The 24,720-nt window shown below is 45.4% G+C and overlaps 1 protein-coding gene across 4 annotated transcripts in view; it reads left to right on the forward strand.

The window, feature by feature from the left end:
- Nucleotides 1-24,720, forward strand: part of LOC126248455 (thrombospondin type-1 domain-containing protein 7A-like) — a 1,193,762-nt gene that overhangs the window by 633,753 nt on the left and 535,289 nt on the right. For all 4 annotated transcript variants that reach the window (XM_049949448.1, XM_049949449.1, XM_049949450.1 and 1 more), the window contains one exon: nucleotides 3,661-3,868. In XM_049949448.1, coding sequence (XP_049805405.1) covers nucleotides 3,661-3,868 — 208 coding nt within the window. The remainder of the gene's footprint in view (nucleotides 1-3,660; nucleotides 3,869-24,720) is intronic.

Consider the following 24,720-nt stretch of genomic DNA (forward strand, 5'->3'; position numbering starts at 1 on the left):
GCCAGTCCCCCACTTACGAAAATCAGCAGTTGTGGAATACGTCCAAATCTCTTTAAGTTCTGTTAGACCAGTCCTACTAATCGCAAACCAGATCAAGCAGGTTCTCCAAATCCAGGCATCACAAGAATTTCTGCGTGAAAACATGTCTTACAAAACATGTCCTCAAATTTTTCTAAGTCGTTCTGTTGCATCAAGTTTGCTACTCGCGGAAAGTAAAACTGTTGAAATCTGCGTGATTCGAACATCAGAGTTGCCATTGCAGTATCGAAATACACGGTAGCTAAAAATTTGAGTTTAGCGACAGTTGCACAAAACATTACTAAGCGTCGTTCAGAAAAACGACCGATGTGCCTCTTAGATACCAAACTCAGGAGAAACGGAAGATCAGAGTTGTAGGACATAGCGCAAAAGACAGGTCAACAAAGGACAACGAGTGCTGTTAGTTGACACTAGGCGCGGTAGTTGGACTTTACCATATACAGTCGCTCCCATCGGATACCACGCTGAGTGTAAACTTTGTTTGCGCGGTTAATACACACTTTCCCTCTCCAGTATTAACCATTTTTGCTTTAAATTTAAAAATGTGTCTTTATTCAAAATACGCAAGAACTAAGCTTACAATTAACCTCAAAAACCAACCTTGATTCAATAGTTTAGTTGATACGATAAAGACCACATTACATATCTACACTCCTGGAAATGGAAAAAAGAACACATTGACACCGGTGTGTCAGACCCACCATACTTGCTCCGGACACTGCGAGAGGGCTGTACAAGCAATGATCACACGCACGGCACAGCGGACACACCAGGAACCGCGGTGTTGGCCGTCGAATGGCGCTAGCTGCGCAGCATTTGTGCACCGCCGCCGTCAGTGTCAGCCAGTTTGCCGTGGCATACGGAGCTCCATCGCAGTCTTTAACACTGGTAGCATGCCGCGACAGCGTGGACGTGAACCGTATGTGCAGTTGACGGACTTTGAGCGAGGGCGTATAGTGGGCATGCGGGAGGCCGGGTGGACGTACCGCCGAATTGCTCAACACGTGGGGCGTGAGGTCTCCACAGTACATCGATGTTGTCGCCAGTGGTCGGCGGAAGGTGCACGTGCCCGTCGACCTGGGACCGGACCGCAGCGACGCACGGATGTACGCCAATACCGTAGGATCCCACGCAGTGCCGTAGGGGACCGCACCGCCACTTCCCAGCAAATTAGGGACACTGTTGCTCCTGGGGTATCGGCGAGGACCATTCGCAACCGTCTCCATGAAGCTGGGCTACGGTCCCGCACACCGTTAGGCCGTCTTCCGCTCACGCCCCAACATCGTGCAGCCCGCTTCCAGTGGTGTCGCGACAGGCGTGAATGAAGGGACGAATGGAGACGTGTCGTCTTCAGCGATGAGAGTCGCTTCTGCCTTGGTGCCAATGATGGTCGTATGCGTGTTTGGCGCCGTGCAGGTGAGCGCCACAATCAGGACTGCATACGACCGAGGCACACAGGGCCAACACCCAGCATCATGGTGTGGGGAGCGATCTCCTACACTGGCCGTACACCACTGGTGATCGTCGAGGGGACACTGAATAGTGCACGGTACATCCAAACCGTCATCGAACCCATCGTTCTACCATTCCTAGACCGGCAAGGGAACTTGCTGTTCCAACAGGACAATGCACGTCCGCATGTATCCCGTGCCACCCAACGTGCTCTAGAAGGTGTAAGTCAACTACCCTGGCCAGCAAGATCTCCGGATCTGTCCCCCATTGAGCATGTTTGGGACTGGATGAAGCGTCGTCTCACGCGGTCTGCACGTCCAGCACGAACGCTGGTCCAACTGAGGCGCCAGGTGGAAATAGCATGGCAAGCCGTTCCACAGGACTACATCCAGCATCTCTACGATCGTCTCCATGGGAGACTAGCAGCCTGCATTGCTGCGAAAGGTGGATATACACTGTACTAGTGCCGACATTGTGCATGCTCTGTTGCCTGTGTTTATGTGCCTGTGGTTCTGTCAGTGTGATCATGTGATGTATCTGACCCCAGGAATGTGTCAATAAAGTTTCCCCTTCCTGGAACAATGAATTCACGGTGTTCTTATTTCAATTTCCAGGAGTGTAGATGCTTATCCTATTTAACAGTAAAAACATGTTGAATAACAGAATTTCATTGAGAGTGAAATGCTATATATTTTTATGAATATATCACATGTGGACAGCTGGGACATACTTTGTCGGTCATGCAACATATTGCAGTTTGGAACAGAAGGTCTTTTACCATGGAACAGTCCGCCCCCGGTAGCTGAGTGGTCAGCGTGACAGACTGTCAGTCCTCAGGGCCCGCGTTCGATTCCCGGCTGGGTCGGAGTTTTTCTCCACTCAGGGACTGGGTGTTGTGTTGTCCTAATCATCATCATTTCATCCCCATCGACGCGCAGGTGGCCGAAGTGGAGTCAAATCGAAAGACCTGCACCAGGCGAACGGTCTACCCGACAGGAGGCCCTAGCCACACGACATTTCATTTCATACCATGGAACATGTGATATTAGCAAATGAACTGCATCCTTTTAATGTCTTAACAGTTTCTTCCGTCTTGAAAATAGAAAGTTGTATAGGATTCCAACAACTTCAACTTAAAAATGTACTTAACTTGCAACTGGTTTTTGATAGTACTTCTGATTAATTTGATTCCACTTACTGATTGTTTCGGTTTAGTAGAGTAATAATATAACAGATATACTATTAAATACGGAATTCACAACATTTTCTCGATTGCAACGCTTTTAAATTTCAGTAGAATATTTTTGTTCCTAGGTACTTGACCGTCTTGTATCTACATCTACATCTACATTTATACTCCGCAAGCCACCCAACGGTGTGTGGCGGAGGGCGCTTTACGTACCAGTGTCATTACCTCCCTTCCTGTTCCAGTCGCGTATGGTTCGCGGGAAAAACGACTACCGGAAAGCCTCCGTGCGCGCTCGAATCTCTCTAATTTTACATTCATAATCTCCTCGGGAGGTATAAGTAGGGGGAAGCAATATATTCGATACCTCATCCAGAAGCGCACCCTCTCGAAACCTGGACAGCAAGCTACACCGCGATGCAGAGCGCCTCTCTTGCAGACTCTGCCACTTGAGTTTGCTACACATCTCCGTAACGCTATCACACTTACCAAATAACCCTGTGATGAAACGCGCCGCTCTTCTTTGGATCTTCTCTATCTCCTGGAACATATTTTCACATTTGGGAAAACCTTAACTTTTCGGAGCAATTTTTTTTAACTTGAGAAACAGACTGCAGTACAAAAACATTGAATGGTATCATTAAAAAGTTGAGTATGAAATATATTAAACTTCTATTAGTAGGCCGGCTAGATAAAATAGTGTGAAAATCGTACAAAAGTACAAGACCCCCTCCTGCTATTGCACCTCACTGGCCGGATTCGGTCAGACTGTACCACTGTAAAATGTATTCTGTACCTATATTAAAGGTAACACTTGTTAACACAAAAACAGAATTTAGATTATTCAGTGTAATGAATCTATTAAATGTTGAAAAAACTCGTATTGAATTTATTAGGATGTTGGCTTTTATGTGGCTCCTAAAATAAAAGTGCAGTGCAATTAAAAGGATACACTGAGATTTTTGTTTCCTCTGCTTTCGCAGGTCGTAATAGTGATCGGCATCAAGTTGGCCACTATCGAGTGTCGGGATACTGGAGCATGCAGCCGGTCAACTACAATCGCGGACCGCCGACCTTCGGCATCTTGAAAGAGGAAGATCTGGAATTCTACTACACTTACGAGGCGGAGGTGGGCTACCAGACACGAGATGTTTCCTGCCGGGACTCCAAGGGAGCGGTCGTTGACCTCAGGTAGCTCAGCCCTTCCACTGCACCTACTTTACAACTACTTCACAAACAACTTACGCAGCTACTTCTGATAATAATATCGTAAACTGGAAGGGGTGTATCATTTATCTGAAAGGACGTGTCTGAGACAACCTAACTGCCTTCCTACTCCCATTCGGAATTAAAAGAGGTGTCTACAGCATTTCCTTAAGTTAATTATAACGCTGAAGAGTACAGGTGTCCTTAATCCCTTATTGGTCACACACAGAAATGTTATGAAAAAAACGTATGTTACTTAAATTAGGTGTATGCAGTCATGTGAACAATTTTACATTGATTTGGGTTTTTCTAACATTTATTTTTTTCGAAATTCAGTATGTTTCTTGTGAGCAACATTGCCCATAAAAGGCGCATGCTTGCTACAATATGAAATACATCAATGTTGTAAACAGTTCCACATTTTACATCGGATACCCCTGAGGGCAACGCCGACATCGTCTCTTTGGCCGATACTCGGGTCTGTTACCAAGACTGTCATATGGCACATCATTCATTGACGCAGGAGCTCCTGTTTCCTTCTTCTTATGGACTTTTCGTACATCCTGCCCGCCAACTCCAAACGACTTTTCCGCTTCTGAACATATGGCATCACTCCTTTGCCCGCACAAGGAATAAAGTCATAACCAATGTCTGACACGTCAGCTATAAAAATATTTTGAAACCCCACTTATTTGTGTCCAAATGAATGCAGTGCCTCTCTTCTTATTGAGTTTGGTCTTTGGGTTGTTATTGTGCGATGCACTACCGGTGACTGAAGTTGCAACGATTTGGCTGGGCGGAAGGAAGAAAGGAAAGTCAGGTTTCAATGTCCCGTCGACATTGAGGTCATTAGAGACGGTCCATAAGCTCGGAATATTTTGAAAATTGGGAAGGAAATCGACTGTGCCATTTCAATGTAATTATCCCGGCATATGCCTGAAGCGATTTAGGGAAATCACTGAAAACCTAGATTTGGATAGCCAGGTGCGCATTTGAATCCTCGTCCTGGCGATTGCAAGTTCAGTGTGCTAACTACTTCTTCACCACCTCGCCCGGTCGCAACGGTTTAGTTGTTAGTGCCTGAGAAAATCATGGGTTCTTCATCAGATCCCACATCAGATTCTAGAATATTCAGTAAGCCAATATTGTGAACTGTCTATGGTTCATATTCTCGCTCTTCGTTACGATTATAGGCAACAATCAGACTGACAGGGGACTTCTGGCGGTAAAACAATGCTGAGGCTTTTATTTTATCAATAAAATGTGTTTGCTTCCACCTCCAGCACTCTGTAAATGAGTGTTCATGACAGTACTACAAACGTTACACACGCGCTACAAAGGTCAATACAATAGCAATGTAGCCTACAAGCGACAACACTTCTCTCACACTTTATTTTTAAAAACTTCAGATATGAATTCGCTAACATATCTGTATGATGACTTACCTTCAAACCTTCGTGTTCCCGTTGATATACACTTTTCGTTCTATAAGATAAAACAGCTCCATAAATTCGAAAGAAACTGCATCTCCGATAAGCGATGCTCACATAACCTAACACGCCGTCTACCAACCATGTACACTATTCAGAAGTTTCGCACCAGAGAGAACAGAATATTAATGGATCAGAAAGTTTAAAAGTTGCATGTAAGCATCATAGCCTATCCAAGAATGAAAATTTAAAAAATCTTGCAGGAAACAGTGTTCAAATTTAATGTTGCTTCAGAGTAACATTACTCAATAAAGAGTTAAACTTACTAAAATTTGTGTGAATAACAAATCATAAGTTTGCTTCGACAGAGAGATAATAAATTGTTAGGCCCAGCAGTCAACTGTAGGGATAGCGAAAACCAGTGAAAAGAGTGATTCGAATATCCGTATTCGAAAAGACCTATCACTAAAAATTTTGTTAATTATTTTAATTCCCATGTAAGCATATCCGACCAAAAATTTTTCATCCCCAGGAGACATCACGCTGAAGCCTTGTAATCACCCATTTCTAGCCATTACAAAGGCCTCAGTTTGGTAAGAAAGATGGTTCAAAAGTTTCTTCAGGTGTGTCATATCCAGCCAAAGTCACCCATTGTGATAACATCCCGTTAGATACTAAATGGCACGGGTGGTGGTTACTTCATTCCGCCCGCTGTTCCAAAAAGTCACAGGCTTTTTATATTAGATTATGATCGGGTGATTAGGTACCAGTAAAGGAGCGATGGGATGCCTGAGTATTCATCAAACTAGAATCGTGTGTGTGCATACCTTAGAACACGGCTGTTGTCATCTTGGAAGAACGGAGTGTCCACAACGTACTGATAATGAATATGTAGAAGACGGATAACCTTGGTGACCGAGAATATTGATGAAATAAACGTCCTGGTTCATGTTCACGAGTATCTGAATGAGTGAACCTGAGTCACTGTACGAAAAACATCCCCAAAACATCACAGATACACATCTGGTCTGAAATACACCGTCCATACAGTGCGTATTAAACGTCTCATCGGGTATTCAGTATCATAGACGCCTTGAATCGTTTCAAAAATGGCGAAATCGCGACTCATCTGGGCACATTGTACACCTGCAGCCAGTGGCTGTCCGGTTTCTCTGTTGAGTGTCCCTTTGAAACTGTGTAGTTTTATGACCTAGTGTAAGTAGGGGTCTTTCGTGAGGTATTCGAATCCAAATGTCAATCTCGTGCAGTACCATCAAGTTACCTCCATTAGGAATGTGGATGCACTCAACGACTGTGATACGACTTTCAAAATGATGGAGCACAGGAATGGCATTATCAGTGTTAAAAAGTACAAGAAGTACATAGTCAAGTGATAGTATAAAAAGTTACAACTCGTGGCATTACCTATATCGCTTATACTGTACATTAGATTACATACCATTATTTCATAGTTTCAGTACATGTGCTCGTACGTAAGTCCCCTGTTGTCCCGACGTCCGTCACAGTTCATTCAAGACTACTGTGTATTGAAGGTAGGCTTTGCGGAGAACACATCGGTTGGCCGTATTGGGCCATACGAGTATATATGAACTACGTAATATGTGACACTCAGCGTTTTGGTGTGTACTAAAAAAGCTTCAAATCTGCATAGGAATAACACAAAATAAAATACAAGTAAAATTATTTACGTTGCTGTCTAACTTACTGCCACATTGAACAGTAAATATAGAAGATGTAAAAAATTTCAGATTCACTCCTTGTGAGCCAATTATTTTATTATTCTTTAACACACATGTGTAACATTTTATACTATCGTCCGACTATGTACTTCATGTATTTTCCAGCAGTGATAACGACTTGTCGTTAGCCGAAATATAGACTTGCTTTAATAAAACATGAAAGGAAAGTACGACTGATTGCTGTGCTGCATCATTTTGAAAGTCATGCAGTACCCTTTGGCAGTGCTGACTCGGAAATTGATTCCCATGGACCTGCATTCACTGACAGCGGCATTTCGTGTCTGGTTTGAAACACTGTCATTGTCAAGACGTGGCACCAGTCTCTATGCCGTTCAATAAGGATCCTTTTACGGCACCGTGTTACAGACTGCAAGTGGCACGCCGCCCCTTTAGCTACTCTGGACAGTCCTAGTTGATACAGCAACGAGTCGGGTAATTTCGTTCACGGCGTAGTCACGGGTACGTTGAAACAAGACATATTTTCTGTCATTCTGTCACCTATTCACGCCCACTCAGCACACTGCGCTGATTGCATAAAACGGTTGATTCATACACACCACTTCCTTGCCATAAATTACGTCAGCTGTGCAGGGCTACAGGACCGCTAGATACCAATTCTCCCCCATCTACAGTGTTAAACTATGATCATTTAAGACGGTGACTAACATCTTGTCCGATGAACTTATCATGGTTCTTACATTTCTCAATTATGTGGAGTATGTTCATGGGTGCACAAAAATAACGCTTTGCGTCTGTGAAAACACTCAAGAACAATCTAACGAGAGATGGATATCTATAAGATAGTGGTGTGTAACGCCCTCACCGTCATGGAAGCAGCTCACAACTCATCGAGTTTGCAGCAGCTATGCCCTAGGCACGCATAAGTAGCTTGATGGCCTCCCAGATCCAGATGTGATCAATATGACTGACATCAGGTAACTTGCAGATCCACGTAGGAACATTTATGTTCGTAAATTGTTCTTCTGAGCATTATGACACATTTCGAAAGGAAGTACATTGACTTTCTGAGGGTACAGGCCGCGCCTGCAGGGTATTTCAGGCGAAACAAACCTATGCATATCATCGAGCAGTAGGTTCATCAATCGTTCGCTCGGGATAGAGCTACACAGCCATTAGCGAGTGCTAATGGGTATCGAAATTCACTACGCAACGCCACCTTTTGCAGTGCTTAAACTTTCAATGATTTACCGGGCCTATTCTAATCTCTTTTTCCCATTAACGTGTAGTGAGCAGATGAGGTACACAGGAGGTATAGTAGTACCTTTTTCACAGCGAAGAGGTTGTTCTGTATGGCGTGGCTGCGCACCAGTTGTTGTACAGTACTGAATTATGAGTGTTTTCATGCGCTGTTACCATCCGCAATGGTAGACAGCTTACTTAGGAGGCTGCAGGTTTCTTCGAATACTCACATGATGCCGAGTCAAATGAAGAACATAACGGTTTGCAACGTAGGAGAAGGACTATTCCACGATTGGTGCACAAACGAACTGGAATATATCAAATGTATTGATATGGTATCTCTTGCCCATCCAGGATTCAGCTTTCACACAGGTGACAGGTAAGTAGTCTGACGACATCCCAGTCATGTGAAACCCCACACTATTCCATTGTCTTCCCATCAGGACCAATCCCTCTCCAACAAAAAAGTTATTCGTAGTTCAGTTCCTCAACAGTGTATATATATATATATATATATATATATATATATATATATATATATATATATATATGTGTGTGTGTGTGTGTGTGTGTGTGTGTGTGTGTGTGTGTGTGTGTGTGTGTGTGTGTTGACTATTTAATCAAGTGGTTCAAATCTGAGCACGCACTAGCAGACTGAATGACAAACATAAATACCCACGCACGCGTGTCCATCTTGTGGATTTTCATAATTACAAAATATGATACTTAAATTCATTCGATTTACCCAGTTTAGCACAATTTCGCCTTAGACGTATGTGTTACATGCCAGTTTTGTGATTGGTTTTTTATGGCGAAATCGAAAGAATGTAGTACACGTATACACTAACTTGTGTCACAACCTTTATGATATTTGGGATTTTTTTCGTTATCAAGCACCATGAAAAGTGACGAATTTTTAAATTCAGTTTTAAGGTAATACAGTTTCTCGACTAATTCTAGAAATGGGTCGTTGCACGGAAAGGAAATTGTAAAAATTATGACCTCACAGTAACATTCTTTTATAGATCAGAAAAGAAACGGCGTACTGAAGTCCGCAGTTTGACAGCGGAAGGATCATTGTTAACGGTGAGAACGCGCATAGTTTCTGGCAGTCGTAAAACCCACAGACTGCACCTGAAATTCATTGCCCATAAAACGAAGACAATACTCTGAAAGCGATTCTGTCACGAGAGAGTCAGCTCAACTTCACCGACATTCCCGACCCATTATTTCAATATTTTACGCTCACAACAAGCGATCAATAAAATGCGAGCTTCATAAACAAAGGCGTGATAGCTTTGGACTACAGTCTGACGTTGATAGTAAAATATTCTTAACTAGCCCGTTTTAGTTCTTGTCTAATTGCGTTGTTCTGTGAATTGACATAATAAATCTCTACATGTCGCGGGAAACAGTAGTCTTCCTCACTACCTGCCCAGACTCGTAAAAAAAAATTATATATGCTGAGAATTTCTGTTAATAGGGTTTCAAAATGGAGAGTTCGTGTTGTATGTAAAACAAAAAGTCATACTGTATGGGAAAATTTTAAATGTAAAAATCAAGAATGAAATCACTGTTATACTTTTGTTTTGCCTATCAGTGGAAATTTTCGAATCAGATTTGTCTAACAAACAAAACACGTGAGGAAATACTCCCATTGCATACTTTGCGTCGAGCTGTTTCATATAACAGCGCACATCTGAAACATTCGTTGCATGCAGATGTAGTTAACTTCTAGGCCTCTCGGTGTATGGAGTGACAGACCGCGAGGGAAGAAGTTAAATAATCCCTGGAATCCAAGCGCTGAAAAATAAGCGGTTTCCCTGGATTATCTGGTACCCTGAACGTGATTTTTGGTTGGTTTTCTCGTCCTTTGAGAATAATGTTTTGGCGATAATTCAGCTTAGAATATTTTAATGTTTTAAGACATAGATAGATAAGAATTTTCAAGTTCGCAAATCCTCTTCTAGTCGACCTGATTCACATTTTTCTGTGTTCCCGTTAGCCATTCCAGGTGAATGGTGGGATAGTTACTGTAACAAGACTATGGCCGATTCATTTCTTCGTCTTCCAACTGAAATAGTGCTCTATTTACACTAATCGCCAAATTCGAGAGGACGGTGACTTAGATACCCCCAAGGCCATCCACATTTCGGTTATTAGTTGTTTACCTAAATTCTAAATTTCGTGATGGCCACTTTAAAAAGGACAGAGGTGATTTCCTTTTCGATCCTTCCACAAATCTGGGCTTACACATCGTCCGAACTCATATCATCGTCGACTGAATGTCAAAAGTTTTCATTTGCGTGACCATATTGTCCATAGTTACTTTATAATTGCTGAGGGTATTTATTTAACATTTGTAAACCATCTTAAACAGGGACACCACAGCCAAGGACAACTGAAAAAGATATGAACATCGTAAGAATCAGTAAAAACAGACAACTCCTCCCTTTCCAAGAAAATTTCCAAATACACAAAGCAGTAACAGAAAATAAGCACCGAGCGAGGTGGTGCAGTGGTGAAGCACACTGGACTCGCATTCGGGAGGACGACAGCTCAAACCCGCATCCGGCTATCCCGATTTAGGTGTTCCGTGATTTCCCTGAATCGCTCCACGCAAATGCCGAGATGGTTCCTTTGAAAGGGCACGGCCGATTTCCTTCGCCATGCTTCCCTAATCCGCTGGGACCGATGGTCTCGTTGTTTGATTCCCTCCCACAAACCAAACAACCAAAATAAACAGTTGCTCAATGACGAAATAAACCAGACACTACATAATATATTTGAAGAAACCACATGAAATAGTAAAGGGCCTTTTTCCAGCTTTCACTCTCTGTCCTCTGTCACTCAACCCCCCCTCCCCCCCCCCACACCAGCCCCATTTCACTTCTTGCCCCCAACGTTATTCCTCCAACGCTCTCTCCATCCCATTACTATGCACTTATGTCCACTCATCTATGCATCTTCTTCTCTCGTACACACCGTAGAAAACCTCCATTATTGTTCCTTCATTAGTCTTATATAGTATTTCGATGCACAGTAACATAATTAGAGTAACACACAGCTAATGAACTACGGAGAAACAAAACAAGATATACATCAATGAAAAACTATTGACAGTGTTGGCAACAGTATAAAAGACAATACACACATACAAGCGCACAAATAAACAGTTGACTGTGGGGTACGAAACTGTGCTGTATTCGACGTAAAAAATGCATAGTTCTGCAAACCAGAGTAAAATTAGAGCGCTATTATCAGTTTCTAAAGAAGAAATAAACTAAAGACGCTCTCGCCGATGACATTTCCTGGTGTATGGAATCAGTAGACAAGAGGTTCGTATACGGTAACGGACAGCTGCTACTCCTCGTAATGTGACCATAGCACGGTGTGACCACCATCCTGTTAATATGAGTATCATGCACTGTATAACTTCGTCTAAGGTTTTGCGTCGGCGCTGGAGGACAACAACGGGTCTGAGCCTGTCCCCGTCGGCGTTGCGATACCATCTGCTGTGGGCTTTACTTGTGTCATCACCACCCTAATGCCCCCTTGACGGACACCTTCCAACATACTTTAATGAGACGATCGTGCTGGTCTATAGATACCCCTTTTATAATCCGACCGGATTTGGTAGATGGCATTATACAAATAGTGAGAGGGGAAACGTGCTTGTTCCACAACCTCGACTAGTGATGCACTTCACAATGACTGAATATTACCAAATTGTTCTTACTACTTTCTTGTCCAATATGACGTCGAGACCCTCACTGGCTCTTTAAAACGGAGAACTATATCGCTAATCGCAATTTCGGCGGTATAAAATCAAGTCATGCACAAATGAAATGAATAAATAGAAATGTATCACTTGTCATTAACTCTCCAGCGTCCTGGACATCATTTGTAGTAGACAAACGGCATTTGATAGATTGGAATGAAACCGGGAAATATTAAATAACCCTCAATCGTGAATTTTTACACGTTATTGTATTTCCTGGTAGTAGCATAGTTCTTTCCACTCTCATAAAAGAGACCTACTACACTGAAGAGCCAAAGAAAGTGGTACACCTACCTAATATCGTGTAGGGCGTCCGCGAGCATGCAGAAGTGGCGCCACATGACGTGGAATGGACTCGACTAACGTCTGAAGTAGTTCTGGAGGGAACTGACACCATGAATCCTGCAGGGCTGTCCATAAATCCTTAAGAGTACGTGGGGGTGGAAATCTCTTCTCAATAGCACGTTGCAAGGCATCCCAGATATTCTCAATAATGTTCATGTCTGGGGAGTTTGGCGGCCAGCGGAAGTGTTTCAACTAAAAAGTGCGTTCCTGGAGTCACTTTGTAGCAATTCTGGACGTGTGGGGTGTCGCATTATCCTGCTGGAAGTGCCCAAGTCCGTCGGAATGCACAATGGACATGAATGGATGCAGGTGATCAGACAGGATGGTTACATACATGTCATCTGTCAGAGTCGTATCTAGACGTATCAGAGATCCCATATCACTCCAACTGCACACGCCGTACACCATTACAGAGCCTCCACCAGCTTGAAGAGTCCCCTGCTGACATACAGAGTACATGGATTCATGAGGTTGTCTCCATACCCGTACACGTCCATCCGCTAGGTACAATTTGAAACGCCGGCCGTATTGGCCGAGTGGTTCTAGGCGCTACAGTCTGGAACCGCGCGACCGCTACGGTCGCAGGTTCGAATCCTGCCTCGGGCATGGATGTGTGTGATGTCCTTAGGTTAGTTAGGTTTAAATAGTTCTAAATTCTAGGGGACTGATGACCTTAGAAGTTAAGTCCCATAGTGCTCAGAACCATTTCTGAACAATTTGAAACGAGACTCATCGGATCAGGCAACATGTTTCCAGTCATCCACAGCCCAATGTCGGTGTTGACGGGCCCAGGCGAGGCGTAAAGCTTTGTGTGGTACAGTCATCAAGAGTACATGAGTGGGCCTTCGGCTCTGAAAGCCCATATTGATGATGTTTCGTTGAATGGTTCGGACGCTGACAAATGTTGATGGCCCAGCATTGAAATCTGCAGCAATTTACAGAAAGGTTGCACTTCCGTCACGTTGAACGATTCTCTTCAGTCGTCGTTGGGCCCGTTCTTGCAGGATCTTTTTCTGCCCGCAGCGATGTGGGAGATTTGATGTTTTACCGAATTTCTTATATTCATGGCACTCGTGAAATGGTCGTACGGGAAAATCCCCACTCCATCGCTACGTCGGAGATGCTGTGTCCCATCTCTTTTGCGCCGACTATAAGACCACTTTCGAACTCAGTTAAATCTTGAAAACCTGCCATTGTAGCACCAGTAACCGATGTATCAACTGCGCCATGCACTTGTTGTCTTACATAGGCGTTGCCGACAGCAACGCCGTATTGTGCCTATTTACATATCTTTGCTATAGAGTGTCTTTGGCGCTTCACTCTATTAGCGGCTAATTGCTCACAAAGGCCTCCTGTTTTGTCTGTTCTAGTAGAGCCAGGTTGTCACGTGTTATTCTTTGTTTTCTGAACACATTCTGCAAATGGCTTTATAACTCTCTGGACAGTTGACCATGCTCTAAAAAGACTTCCCGGTGCAACTGGTGAATGCTATATGCCGTTAATTACTGGATGTGTGCAATTCCTTTTTCGTGTCTCGGAATTGATGATTCTCTCTTCTTTCGACCAATTTCGGTTAAAATGTTTTAGGAATTATTCATTAGATGTAGTAATTGGTTTTCTCAAAATTTCATATTGCTCTACAACTGGCTACGGCGTTTTATTTTGAGTTACAGAAAAGGTATCTGCAAACTTCTAAATAATCAAGTGGTTGCTATACTCTACATCTACCACTTCATTCACACTGAGATGATAAAAGTCATGGGATACCTCCTAATATCGTATCAGACATCTTTTTGAAAGGCGTAGTGCAGCAGCTCGACGTGGTATGAGCTCAAGTCGTTAGAAGCCTCCTAAAGAAAAATTGGGCCATGCTTCCATAATTGTGAAGGTGTTACTGGTGCAGGATTTTGTGCACGAACTGACCTCTCGATTATGTCCCATAAATGTTCGACGGGATTAAAGTCGGGCTATCTGGGTGGCCAAATAATTTGCTCGAATTGTCCAGAATGTTCTTCAAACCAATCGCGAACAATTGTGACCCAGAGATAGGGCACACTATCATCCACAAAAATTCCACCGTTCTTTGGGAACATGACGTCTATGAGAAGCTGCAAATTGTCTCCAAGTAGCCGACCATAACCAGGACCCACTACATTCCATGTAAACACAGCTCACACCATTATGGAGCCACCACCAGCTTGCACAGTGCCTATTGACAACTTGAGTCTATGGCTTCGTGAGGTCTGCGTCACACTCGAGTCCTAGCATTAGCTCTTACCAACAGACAACTGTACGCAAACGCCGCTGCTCTAGGTCGTTAAGTGAAAGCCATCGGCCACTGTCTTGCCCGTCGCGAGATGTAATGCCTGAAATTTGGTACTCTCGGTACACTCTTGATATAGTGGATTTCGGGATATTTAATTCCCTAACGATTTCCGAAACGAAATGTCCCATGCATCTAGCTCCAACTATCATTCCGCGTGCAGTCTATTAATTCTCTTCGCGGTAGGAAACGACAGTTCATAGTGCGATGAGCAACAGGAAGATATTCTTGCTGACACCCTCGGAAATTTCAACCGTTTTCTAAGGACATTGTGGGGCTGCATCCGCTTTGAGCTTGATCACACCCTTTTCGAGTGCAGCGCGACCACAATTTTTGCTCTCGAGTACAGGTTGGAACCACTACGAATTGTTCAGAACTATTCGACGAAATTCGCGTTTTCATCCCTCTTGTTTTCCACCCTCCTGTGGCACTGATAAACTGTTTTTGTTGTGTCTTGTACCTGGTAAACGACAACAGTAGATGACTCACGTCTCATCCTTCATTGCGTAAATCAAGTAATGGAGATTCCTTCAGTCCCATTCGGAACATACGAGTTGGAATCTGACATGATGTAAGCGCATGTGCCTAATCGTTTCCATGAGTCGTCTGCTCCTTCTCCAGTCAGCGTCCGCCCCGATAGCTGAGTGGTCAGCGTGACAGATTGCCGTCCTACGGGTCCCGGTTCACTTCCCGGCTGGGTCGGGGATTTTCTCCGCTCAGGAACTGGGTGTTGTGCTGTCTTCATCATCATTTCATCCCCATCCGATGCGCAGGTCGCTCAATGTGGCGTCGACGTGCACCAAGGCGGCCGGACCTGCCCCGTAAGGGGCCTCGCGGCTAATGACGCCAAACGCTCACGTCCATTTCATTCCAATCAGTAAACCAAGGGGATAACACGTCTTTCCCTGCAGATGTCCATATTGTACTCCTTTTGATATCGTAGTCGAATCCCATTACGTCTGCCAGTCGTTTCGCCCCAGAAGTTTTCATGGATGAAGCTCATATTTCTTGACAAAGAAATCTGTCATTTAGTATTTCACCAAAGTCAGTCGCTCGCTTCGCTAAGCTGTCTACTATTTCATTATGGAAGATGACACTGCGCCCTGGAATCCACAAGAAATTTGTTGCTATTACTGCCGGCTTATTTGTTCCAGCTTCGTAATAATGTCTATAATTATAGGTGACACAATTTCGTTCCATTTCTTTTTTTTGTTTTTTTGTTATGGTTTTAGGGCGCAAAACTGCTACGGTCATTAGCGCCCGGTCTGTGGCTTAGGGAATGGTAAAAAAAAAATTAGAAATCAGCAGCAATGGGAGCGAAACTCAAAAAGGGGGGAAACTAAAAAACAGAAGGAAAGCTTAGAAAACCACTATAGAAGGGGCGGGGGAGCTTGTTTTCCCCAAAAAGAGCTTCAAATGACCGACGTCATTTCACTGACACTAATAAACTCGAGGACGCGATCAGCTGAGCGCGTGTCATCTGCTAAAATGGAAGATATATCAGGCGACAGCCGTAGACGGGCGCGTAGCGGAGTAAAATAGGGCACTCAATTAAAATGTGTCGCACCGTCCACAGTTGAGAGCAGTGGGGACAAAGCGGGGGAGGATCGCCACTTAAAAGATGTCGATGGCTAAAAAGACAGTGCCCTATCCGGAGTCTACTTAAAAGTACCTCCTCCCGACGACGAGTTCGGGAGGAAGAGGTCCAAGCACAGGGAAGAGCTTTCAGGTCCCGCAATTTATTATTGGGAAGTGTAGACCAATGTGCGTGCAATGAAAGAGCAACACGACGACATAAAACACTCTGTAAATCGGCGAAGGGAACCATGTGAACAGCAGGCCGAAGAATAAAGACTGCTGCCTTGTCCACTATATCGGCCACCTCGTTTCCACTGATACCAACGTGTCCTGGGATCCAGAGGAATGCCACAGAGACGCCCCCCAGGTGAAGTGGAGGCAGTCCTGAACCTGGTGGACCATGGGGTAGACAGGATAAAGAGCTTGGAGACTCAAGAGAGAGCTGAGCGAATCTGAGCATATAATGTAGTGTATCCGCTGATGGTGACGGATGCATTGGAAAGCCGGGAGAACAGCGTAAAGCTCCGCAGTAAAAACCGAACAGTGGTTGGGAAGCCGAAATCGATTAGGGGTGTCGCCAACGATACAGGCACTCCCAACACCAAATGATGTTTTTCAGCCGTCAGTGTAAATAAATGTGGCATCCTTCATTTGTGCGCATAGACCAGCAAATGCCCGACGATAAACGAGAGAAGGGGTACCATCCTTGGGAAGCTGACAAAGGTCAAGGAGCAGACAGGTCCGGGGGCGGAGCCAAGGCGGTACTGTACCCCCAGTTGTCAAGAAAGTTTTAGGAAAGTGGAAGGAAAGAGATCGTAGCAGTTGATGGAAGCGTACTCCCGGTGGTAGTAGAGAGGAAAGGCGGCTTGCATACCCCAAATCCAAGGAGGCGTCGAAAAAAAAGGTCATGGGCCGGATTAGCAGGCATGGAAGACAGATGGCTAGCATAACGACTCAGAAGGACAGCTCGCCGATTGGACAGCGGAGGTTCAGCAATCTCAGCATAAAGGCTTTCCACAGGGCTGGTGTAAAATGCTCCAGACGCTAAACGCAATCCACGGTGGTGGACAGAGTCGAGAAGCCGAAGAATCGACGGCCGAGCAGAGGAGTAAACTATGCTTCCATAGTCCAATTTCACACTAAGGCGCGATAGAGGCGGAGAAGGACCACTCGGTCCGCTCCCCAGGAAGTACCATTCAGAAAACGGAGGGTGTTGACGGATCGCTGACAGCTAGCGGAAAGATAGGAAACGTGGGAGGACCAGCACAGTTTTCTGTCAAACATGAGACCCAAGAATTTAGCGACGTCCGTGAACGGAAGGTCGACAGGGCGTAGATGTAGGGACGGCGGAAGAAACTCCGTACGACGCCAAAAATTGACACAGACGGTCTTACTGGGAGAAAAGTGGAAGCCGGTTTCGATGCTCCAAGAGTGGAGGCGATCGAGACATCCTTGAACACGGCGTTCAAGAAGGCTGGTCCGTTGAGAGCTGTAGTAGATCGCAAAATCATCCACAAACAGGTAGCCCGAGACATCGTGAAGGAGACAATCCACAATTGGATTTATGGCGAAGGCAAACAGTGCAACATTTAGCACGGAGGCCTGGGGTACCCCGTTTTCTTGGGAGAAAGTATGGGAGACAGTAGTTTTCAACCGCACTTTAAATTTGCGCTCTGCCATAAATTCACGAATAAAAAGGGGCAGCAGACCTCGAAAGCACCAAGAGAAGTGTGCGGAGGATGCCTGTCCTCCAATAGGTATCGTATGCTCTCTCCAGATCAAAAAATATTGCTACCGTTTGGCGTTTCCTGAGAAAATTGTTCGTGATATAAGTGGAGAGAGCAACAAGATGGTCAACTGCAGAACGATGTTTTCGGAAACCACATTGGGCAGGTGTTAAAAGGCTTCGGGACTCCAGCCACCAGGCTAAACGGCTATTCACCATACGCTCCAAAACCTTACACACACTACTCGTGAGCGAAATGGGGCGATAGCTAGAGGGGAGATGTTTGTCCTTTCCAGGTTTCGGAACAGGAATGACGATAGCTTCCCGCCATCCTCTGGGAAAAGTACTGTCGGTCCAAATTCGATTATAAAGGCGAAGGAGGTAACGCAGGCTATGGTATGATAAGTGCAGCAATATTCTGATGTGGATACCATCTGGTCCTGGGACGGATGAGCAAGACCAAGAGAGTGCCTGTTGGAGTTCCCGCATGGAGAAAACAGTATTATAGCTTTCGCTATTTTGAGAGGAGAAAGCAAGAGGTCGCACTTCCGCTATACGTTTCATCGGGAGAAAGGCTTGCGGGTAATTTGAAGGCTCGAAATGTCAGCAAAGTGTTGACCCAATGAGTTAGAAACTGCGACGGTGTCCACTAAGGTATCATGCGCGACAGTGAGCCCAGAGATCGGGGAGAAACTAGACGCGCAAGATAACCGTCGAATTCGACTACAAACTACTGAGGAGGGAGTGAAGGTGTTAAAAGAGCTAGTAAAGAAGACCCAGCTTGCCTTCTTGCTATCGTGGATGACGCGAGGGCATCGCGCACGTAACTGCTTATAGCGGATACAGTTGGCCAAAGTAGAATGGTGGCGAAAAACTTGAAGTGCACGTCTCAGCTTACGGATTGCGTCACGTCACGCCTCGTTCCACCAAGGAACTGGGGGCCGCCGGGGCAAGTCGGAGGTGCGAAGTATTGAACATTTCGCGACTGTAAGAATAACTTCTGTAACATGAGTGACCTGATCGTCGAAGTTAGGAAAGTGACGGTCATCGAACGTCTCTAGAGACGAAATAGGTGTCCAATCCGCTTGGACAAACTTCCAGCGTCTTGGCCGCATAGATGGCAGTTGTGGCTGCAATCGAAGGACACATGGAAAATGGTCGCTCGGGTGTGTATCAGCAAGAGCGAGCCATTCAAAGCGCCGAGCTAGCTGAACAGTACCGACCGATAGGTCCAAATGAAAGAAATTCGTCGTGGAGACAGACAAAAAATGTAGGTTCCCCAATGTTGAGGCAAACAAGATCCGCTTGGTGGAAGAGGTCAATCAATAGAGAGCCTCACGGACAAGGACGCGGAGATCCACAAAGCGGGTGGTGGATATTGAAGTCCCCAAGCAGCAAATAGGAGGGCGGGAGGTGACCAAGGAGATGAAGGTGATCAGCTGTTTCTATCGGTGTGGACGATGGAACGTATACGGTACAAAGAAAGAAGGTGTATACAGAAAGGAAAGTCGGACAGCAACAGCTTGGAAGGAACTGTTCAAGGGGATTGGGTGATAATGGACAGTATCATGGAGAATAATCATAAGTCCCCCATGTGCTGGAGTGCCGTCAACCGAGGGGAGATCAAACCGGACTGACTGAAAATGAGGGAAAACAAAGCGATCGTGTGGACGCAGCTTTGTTTCCTGAATACAGAAGATGACCGGCGAGTAGGATCGTAAGAGGATCGACAGTTCATCCCGATTGGCTCTAATGACGCGAATATTCCAAAGGACAATTGACATAGGGTGGACAGAAAAGGGAAGAATCTTACCACCGTTGCTCTCGACTCAACGACTGCTGAGAGCTGGCGGCCAACAGCGTGAAACGGCACTTAGCCAAAGGCAGAAGATCCTGATCCATAGGTTTTCCTGGGGCAGCTCCTGCCACCAGCGATCGGGCGGTTGATCGGCCGCCAGCAGTGCGCCATGGCGACACGGAAGCAGGCCGAGGGCGGTTACCGCCAAGTGGCGCTGTAGATGAGACACGCCGTGGCTGAGAAGGAGAGGGACTTGGTTTCTTATGAGCATTCATGGAAACAGGACGTTGAGGTGAGGGACGAATCGATGGTTTTGAAGTCGGGGTACGTAAAAAAATCTTCGCTAGCAGGCTCTTTTTTTGGAAGTCCGGGTGTCTGATTTTTGGACTCGTGATTTAGCAGAAGCCGATGAAATGTGAGCCATAGAGCGAACAGGTGATAGTGGGGAGGTTGAACGGACGATCTTTGCGCTGGCCGATCTGATGACCGTGGCACTAAAGGTGAGATCACAAGTGTGCGTGGTTGCCTCCGTAGTAGGCCGAGGAGATGCAAGGACAGTGCTATATTTACCTGCTGGAGACACAATGGGCTTTCGACTGGCGAATAACTTTCGAGCAGCAAATGTAGACACCTTTTCCTTCAGTCTGATTTCCTGAATAAGCCGTACATCTTTGAAAATGGGGCAATCTCTAGAGGAAGCAGCGTGGTCACCCATACAGTTGATGCAACGAGGGGATGGAGGTGGACAAGCACCCTCATGGGCATCATTGCCACACGTAACGCATTTGGCCGGATTGGAACACGACTGGCTGGTATGATTAAACCGCTGACACCGATAGCAATGCGTAGGGTTGGGGATGTAAGGGCAAACTGAGATTATCTCATAGCCCACTTTAATGTTTGATGGAGGTGGAACTCTGTCAAATGTCAAGAAGATAGTACAGGTTGGAACCAAGTCCTTATCACCCCTTTTCATGACTCGATGTACAGCCGTTACGCCCTGCTCAGACAGGTAGTTTTGAATTTCCTCGTTGGAAAATCCGTCGAGTGAGCGTGTATAAACCACACCGCGTGATGAATTTAAAGTGTGGTGCGCTTCTACCCGGACTGGGAAGGTGTGTAGCAGTGAAGTTCGCAGCAATTTTTGTGCCTGGAGGGCACTGACTGTTTCTAACATCAAGGTGCCATTTCGTAATCGGGCACAAGACTTTACAGGACCTGCAGTTGCTTCGACACATTTCTGAATAATGAAAGAGTTGACTGTGGAGAAGTCTTGACCTTCGTCTGACCGAGAAACAACAAGGAACTGTGGCACTGATGGAGGAATTTTCTGTGGTTGAGACTCATTTAACTTACGCTTGTGAGCAGAAATTGTAGACGTAGAGGAGACCATTGCAGAAGTATCCCCCATGATTACCGGCATCTCCGATGGCGCGCTCCTTCGCAGCGGAGAAGAGGGTAAAGAGAGGAGGCAAGAAAAAGAGAAGGACAAAGGGTGGACAGAGACTTTCCAGCAAAGAAGAGAGACTGTCCTACATTTACAAGCGTCCGTCGCCGGACGTAGGCACGAAACATACTCCCATAGGGGGAGAAGGGGAAGGCAAGAGGCGGAGGTGGGCGGGGAGGGGGGTAGGATGGGGGATGGGGAAGGATGTGGAAAAGGAAGGTATGCAGCCCGGAAAGGAAAGAGAGCCGCACTAGCTCTGGTCTCGTGGTCGCCACGCACGTATCCACAAAAGAGTTGTGGACCACTTGGGGGGGGGGGGGGGCATTTCCGTTTTGTAAGGCTCTTCAGTACACTTAGGCAATCTGTTAATATCATCACATTGCTTCTTCTGCAAGATCTGCCGTTTTTTACTGGTTCTCTTACTGCTTCCTTTGGCAGGGAATATAGGGCGTGATAATTTGCACATGTTACTTTATCGCTATAGATGGACTACGATCAATCCGTATAAATCTTCGTAGACTTCAGGAAAATACTATTGAGCAAAATGTTGATTTCAGTCTTCAAATCTGGAGAATCGTTATGTTTTACGACGCTGTTATAGTAACTGGAACCGAACACGATCAGGAGACACTGGTCAACCGGCCGAGGGTGTCGACGGTGACTCGCCGAAAATCAAGGAAAGACAACAACAGTGATAGGCAAACAACGGAGACAACACGACAGAATGAGAAGTCCGCAGAGTGAACGACATCGAAAACGCAAACGTAGCAATATCAGTAATCAAGAAACACTGAGTACATTGAAAATACGAGAGCGCGGTCGCAACGACTGATTGTGAGATCTGGGCCCCTGCGCTGCAGGCAGGCGGGCGTCCTTAGACTGGCGCGTGGGGCGTGGCCCGAGCCTAGCGCTGAAGCGGCGACAGGAGCGCTCCCGAATATTAGGAACGCCACCTAGCGGCTGTCGTCTAAGTCCATGCATTCTGGCGGGCTTACGAACACGACGGAGCGATGTACTAGAGTTACCAAAGATTTGTATATTTTCTTCTCGATAGCTGAATGGGGGTATGAATTCTTGTAAGACACTGTATTTCCGTATTTTATTTTCATACAAAGTCCACCATTCAAGAGATTTCATAATTAGTGTCCTTTTTCTATTTCCAGAGAAAAAGTTAAATTTTTCGGTGTGTGGCCAATATTTAATTAGTTATTGATTAGAAGCTGTCCTTGTGCTACCAGACCTAAATTGACTGCCACTGTTTTCGTATATCAGACGGCCTGAAGGAAACGATCTTGCTCCAGTAAGTGGGCAAGATAAATACTGATAGGCCATCGAGATTTCATGTTATTATTCTGCCCAGTATCAGACCGTCGGAAGGCATGGACTACGACCATACTTGTAGGGTGCCACTTATTTGAATGGATACTGGGGGAAGATGATAGAAATCGCAACACAAATAAAAGATTTAGAAACTAGCGTAACAAAATAAATTTTGAAATTATCAAATCAAACGCACCCTTAGCCGAGGGCAGCCTCCATTGACACAGACACATTCACAGAATGAGACACAGAAATAGCATTCTCCTATAGCTACACAAATTTAACTGAGAACGCTTCAGAGAGAGAATACTGGACCATAAGAACTAGGTTTCGGCAGCGAGAAAAGGGAGGGGTGGGTGTCGGAATTCGTTGTACCTCACCGCATGGCTGGCGTTACTGCTCTCCAGTAATATAGCGAAATACTCCCGATCGCCAGACTACATAAACGGCGATCGAATCCGAACAACATTATTGGTTTGCGCCTTATGTCAGGAACCATTAAGCTTCACCGTCACACGGTGGAGCATACCTGTGGACAATAGGAGGTTGCGGGCGAGAGGGCAGCCAGTGGCCCTTTCAAGATGGCGTTCCAGAATGGGGCCACAGCGGTGGTGCTCAGGACTTTTGTTAGCTAGTCGGACCTGACACTAATGTGTCGACGGCTGATAAATCTAGTTCCGGTGCCAACTTGCTGGGTTGTGAAGCGGCTGACTATCGCCTGCTGGGCCATAGACCTGGCCACTTCCTTTTTGCCCCAGAAGTTCAGATGGTTCAAATGGCTCTGAGCACTATGGGACTTAACAGCTATGGTCATCAGTCCCCTAGAACTTAGAACTACTGAAACCTAACTAACCTAAGGACATCACACAACACCCAGTCATCACGAGGCAGAGAAAATCCCTAACCCCGCCGGGAATCGAACCCGGGAACCCGGGCGCGGGTAGCGAGAACGCTACCGCACGACCACGAGCTGCGGACGCCCCAGAAGTTTCCAAGCCTGGCGCAAGCGCGGCCGTTGGGACGACGGAATGATGTGTGTTCGTGCACACCTCAAGACGAATAAGACACTCAATGTAAACTCAAATATTTTTAACAGCCAACGTTATTTTGAACAATTTATTCATTCCTCTCAAAATGACGGAATCCGAGGTCTGTTTACAGATTTCGGTTTCTCTGTGCCTAGGGAATTATTATTACAAAGTTTCTTTCGTTTCTGTAATTTTTTGGTACTTTAATTGGAGGTTGAACATTTAGATATTTCTAAATGAAACTGATATGCAAATTATGGATAGAGCAGCAGTTGGTACTTCGTCCAGAATCTGTACCCAATTTTATACTCATTAATTATTCTCGACTCACCCTTTGTTTCTGGCCTTTCACGGCCACCCATGCGCTCGTCACTACACGTGGCGTTATAGGCAGGGTTCATAACACGATGTGCTATGTTACATCCTGTCAGTGAGATTCGCTTCAAAACTAATTTATTCGCAAGTTTTTCCTCACTGATACTCAGTATTTGTTTCTCAACAACGAGAGCATTGTTAGGTGTGGACAGCATGGCTCTACTGCATGTTCGAATTCAGCGATACTTAAGTTTGTTCAACTACGAGGAGTCGCTGCTGACTCTTACCATAAATATACGTAATGTATTGCTTATGAAGAGGTAGAAAGAAGATTTACTCCTCGACTACACTACTAGCAACAAACTGCTGCAAACCTTAATCACCGTAAAATATTTAGCAGTACTCCTCCTGAATGACGTGGAACAGAACGTGCACATAAAACTATGAGAGAGTGCTGGGAAGCAATGCCTCAGACTTTTTTATGTGAAGCTCTTAAAGCTTTTTAAATAAAACAAACGTTATTTGCATCAATATCTTTTTTCTTGATGTCTACACAATTGCAACCTTCTGACACTAGAGGGCCCCAAATTGTAGCGTGTAATATGACGATGTGTAACGTGACTATGTCGCTGCGCGAGAAACTGTGTGCTGTAATCGAGTTTCAACTTAGAATAGTTCTTCCTCACACGGAGCACCCTCTCCTTCAGTATGACAGTGTCAGGCCACACACGAGCGCTGCGGCAGCTGCAATAATCTGACGGCCTGGGTTCAATGTTATCAGTCATC

This window comes from Schistocerca nitens, chromosome 3 (genome assembly GCF_023898315.1).
Source record: "Schistocerca nitens isolate TAMUIC-IGC-003100 chromosome 3, iqSchNite1.1, whole genome shotgun sequence".
NCBI lineage: Eukaryota > Metazoa > Arthropoda > Insecta > Orthoptera > Acrididae > Schistocerca > Schistocerca nitens.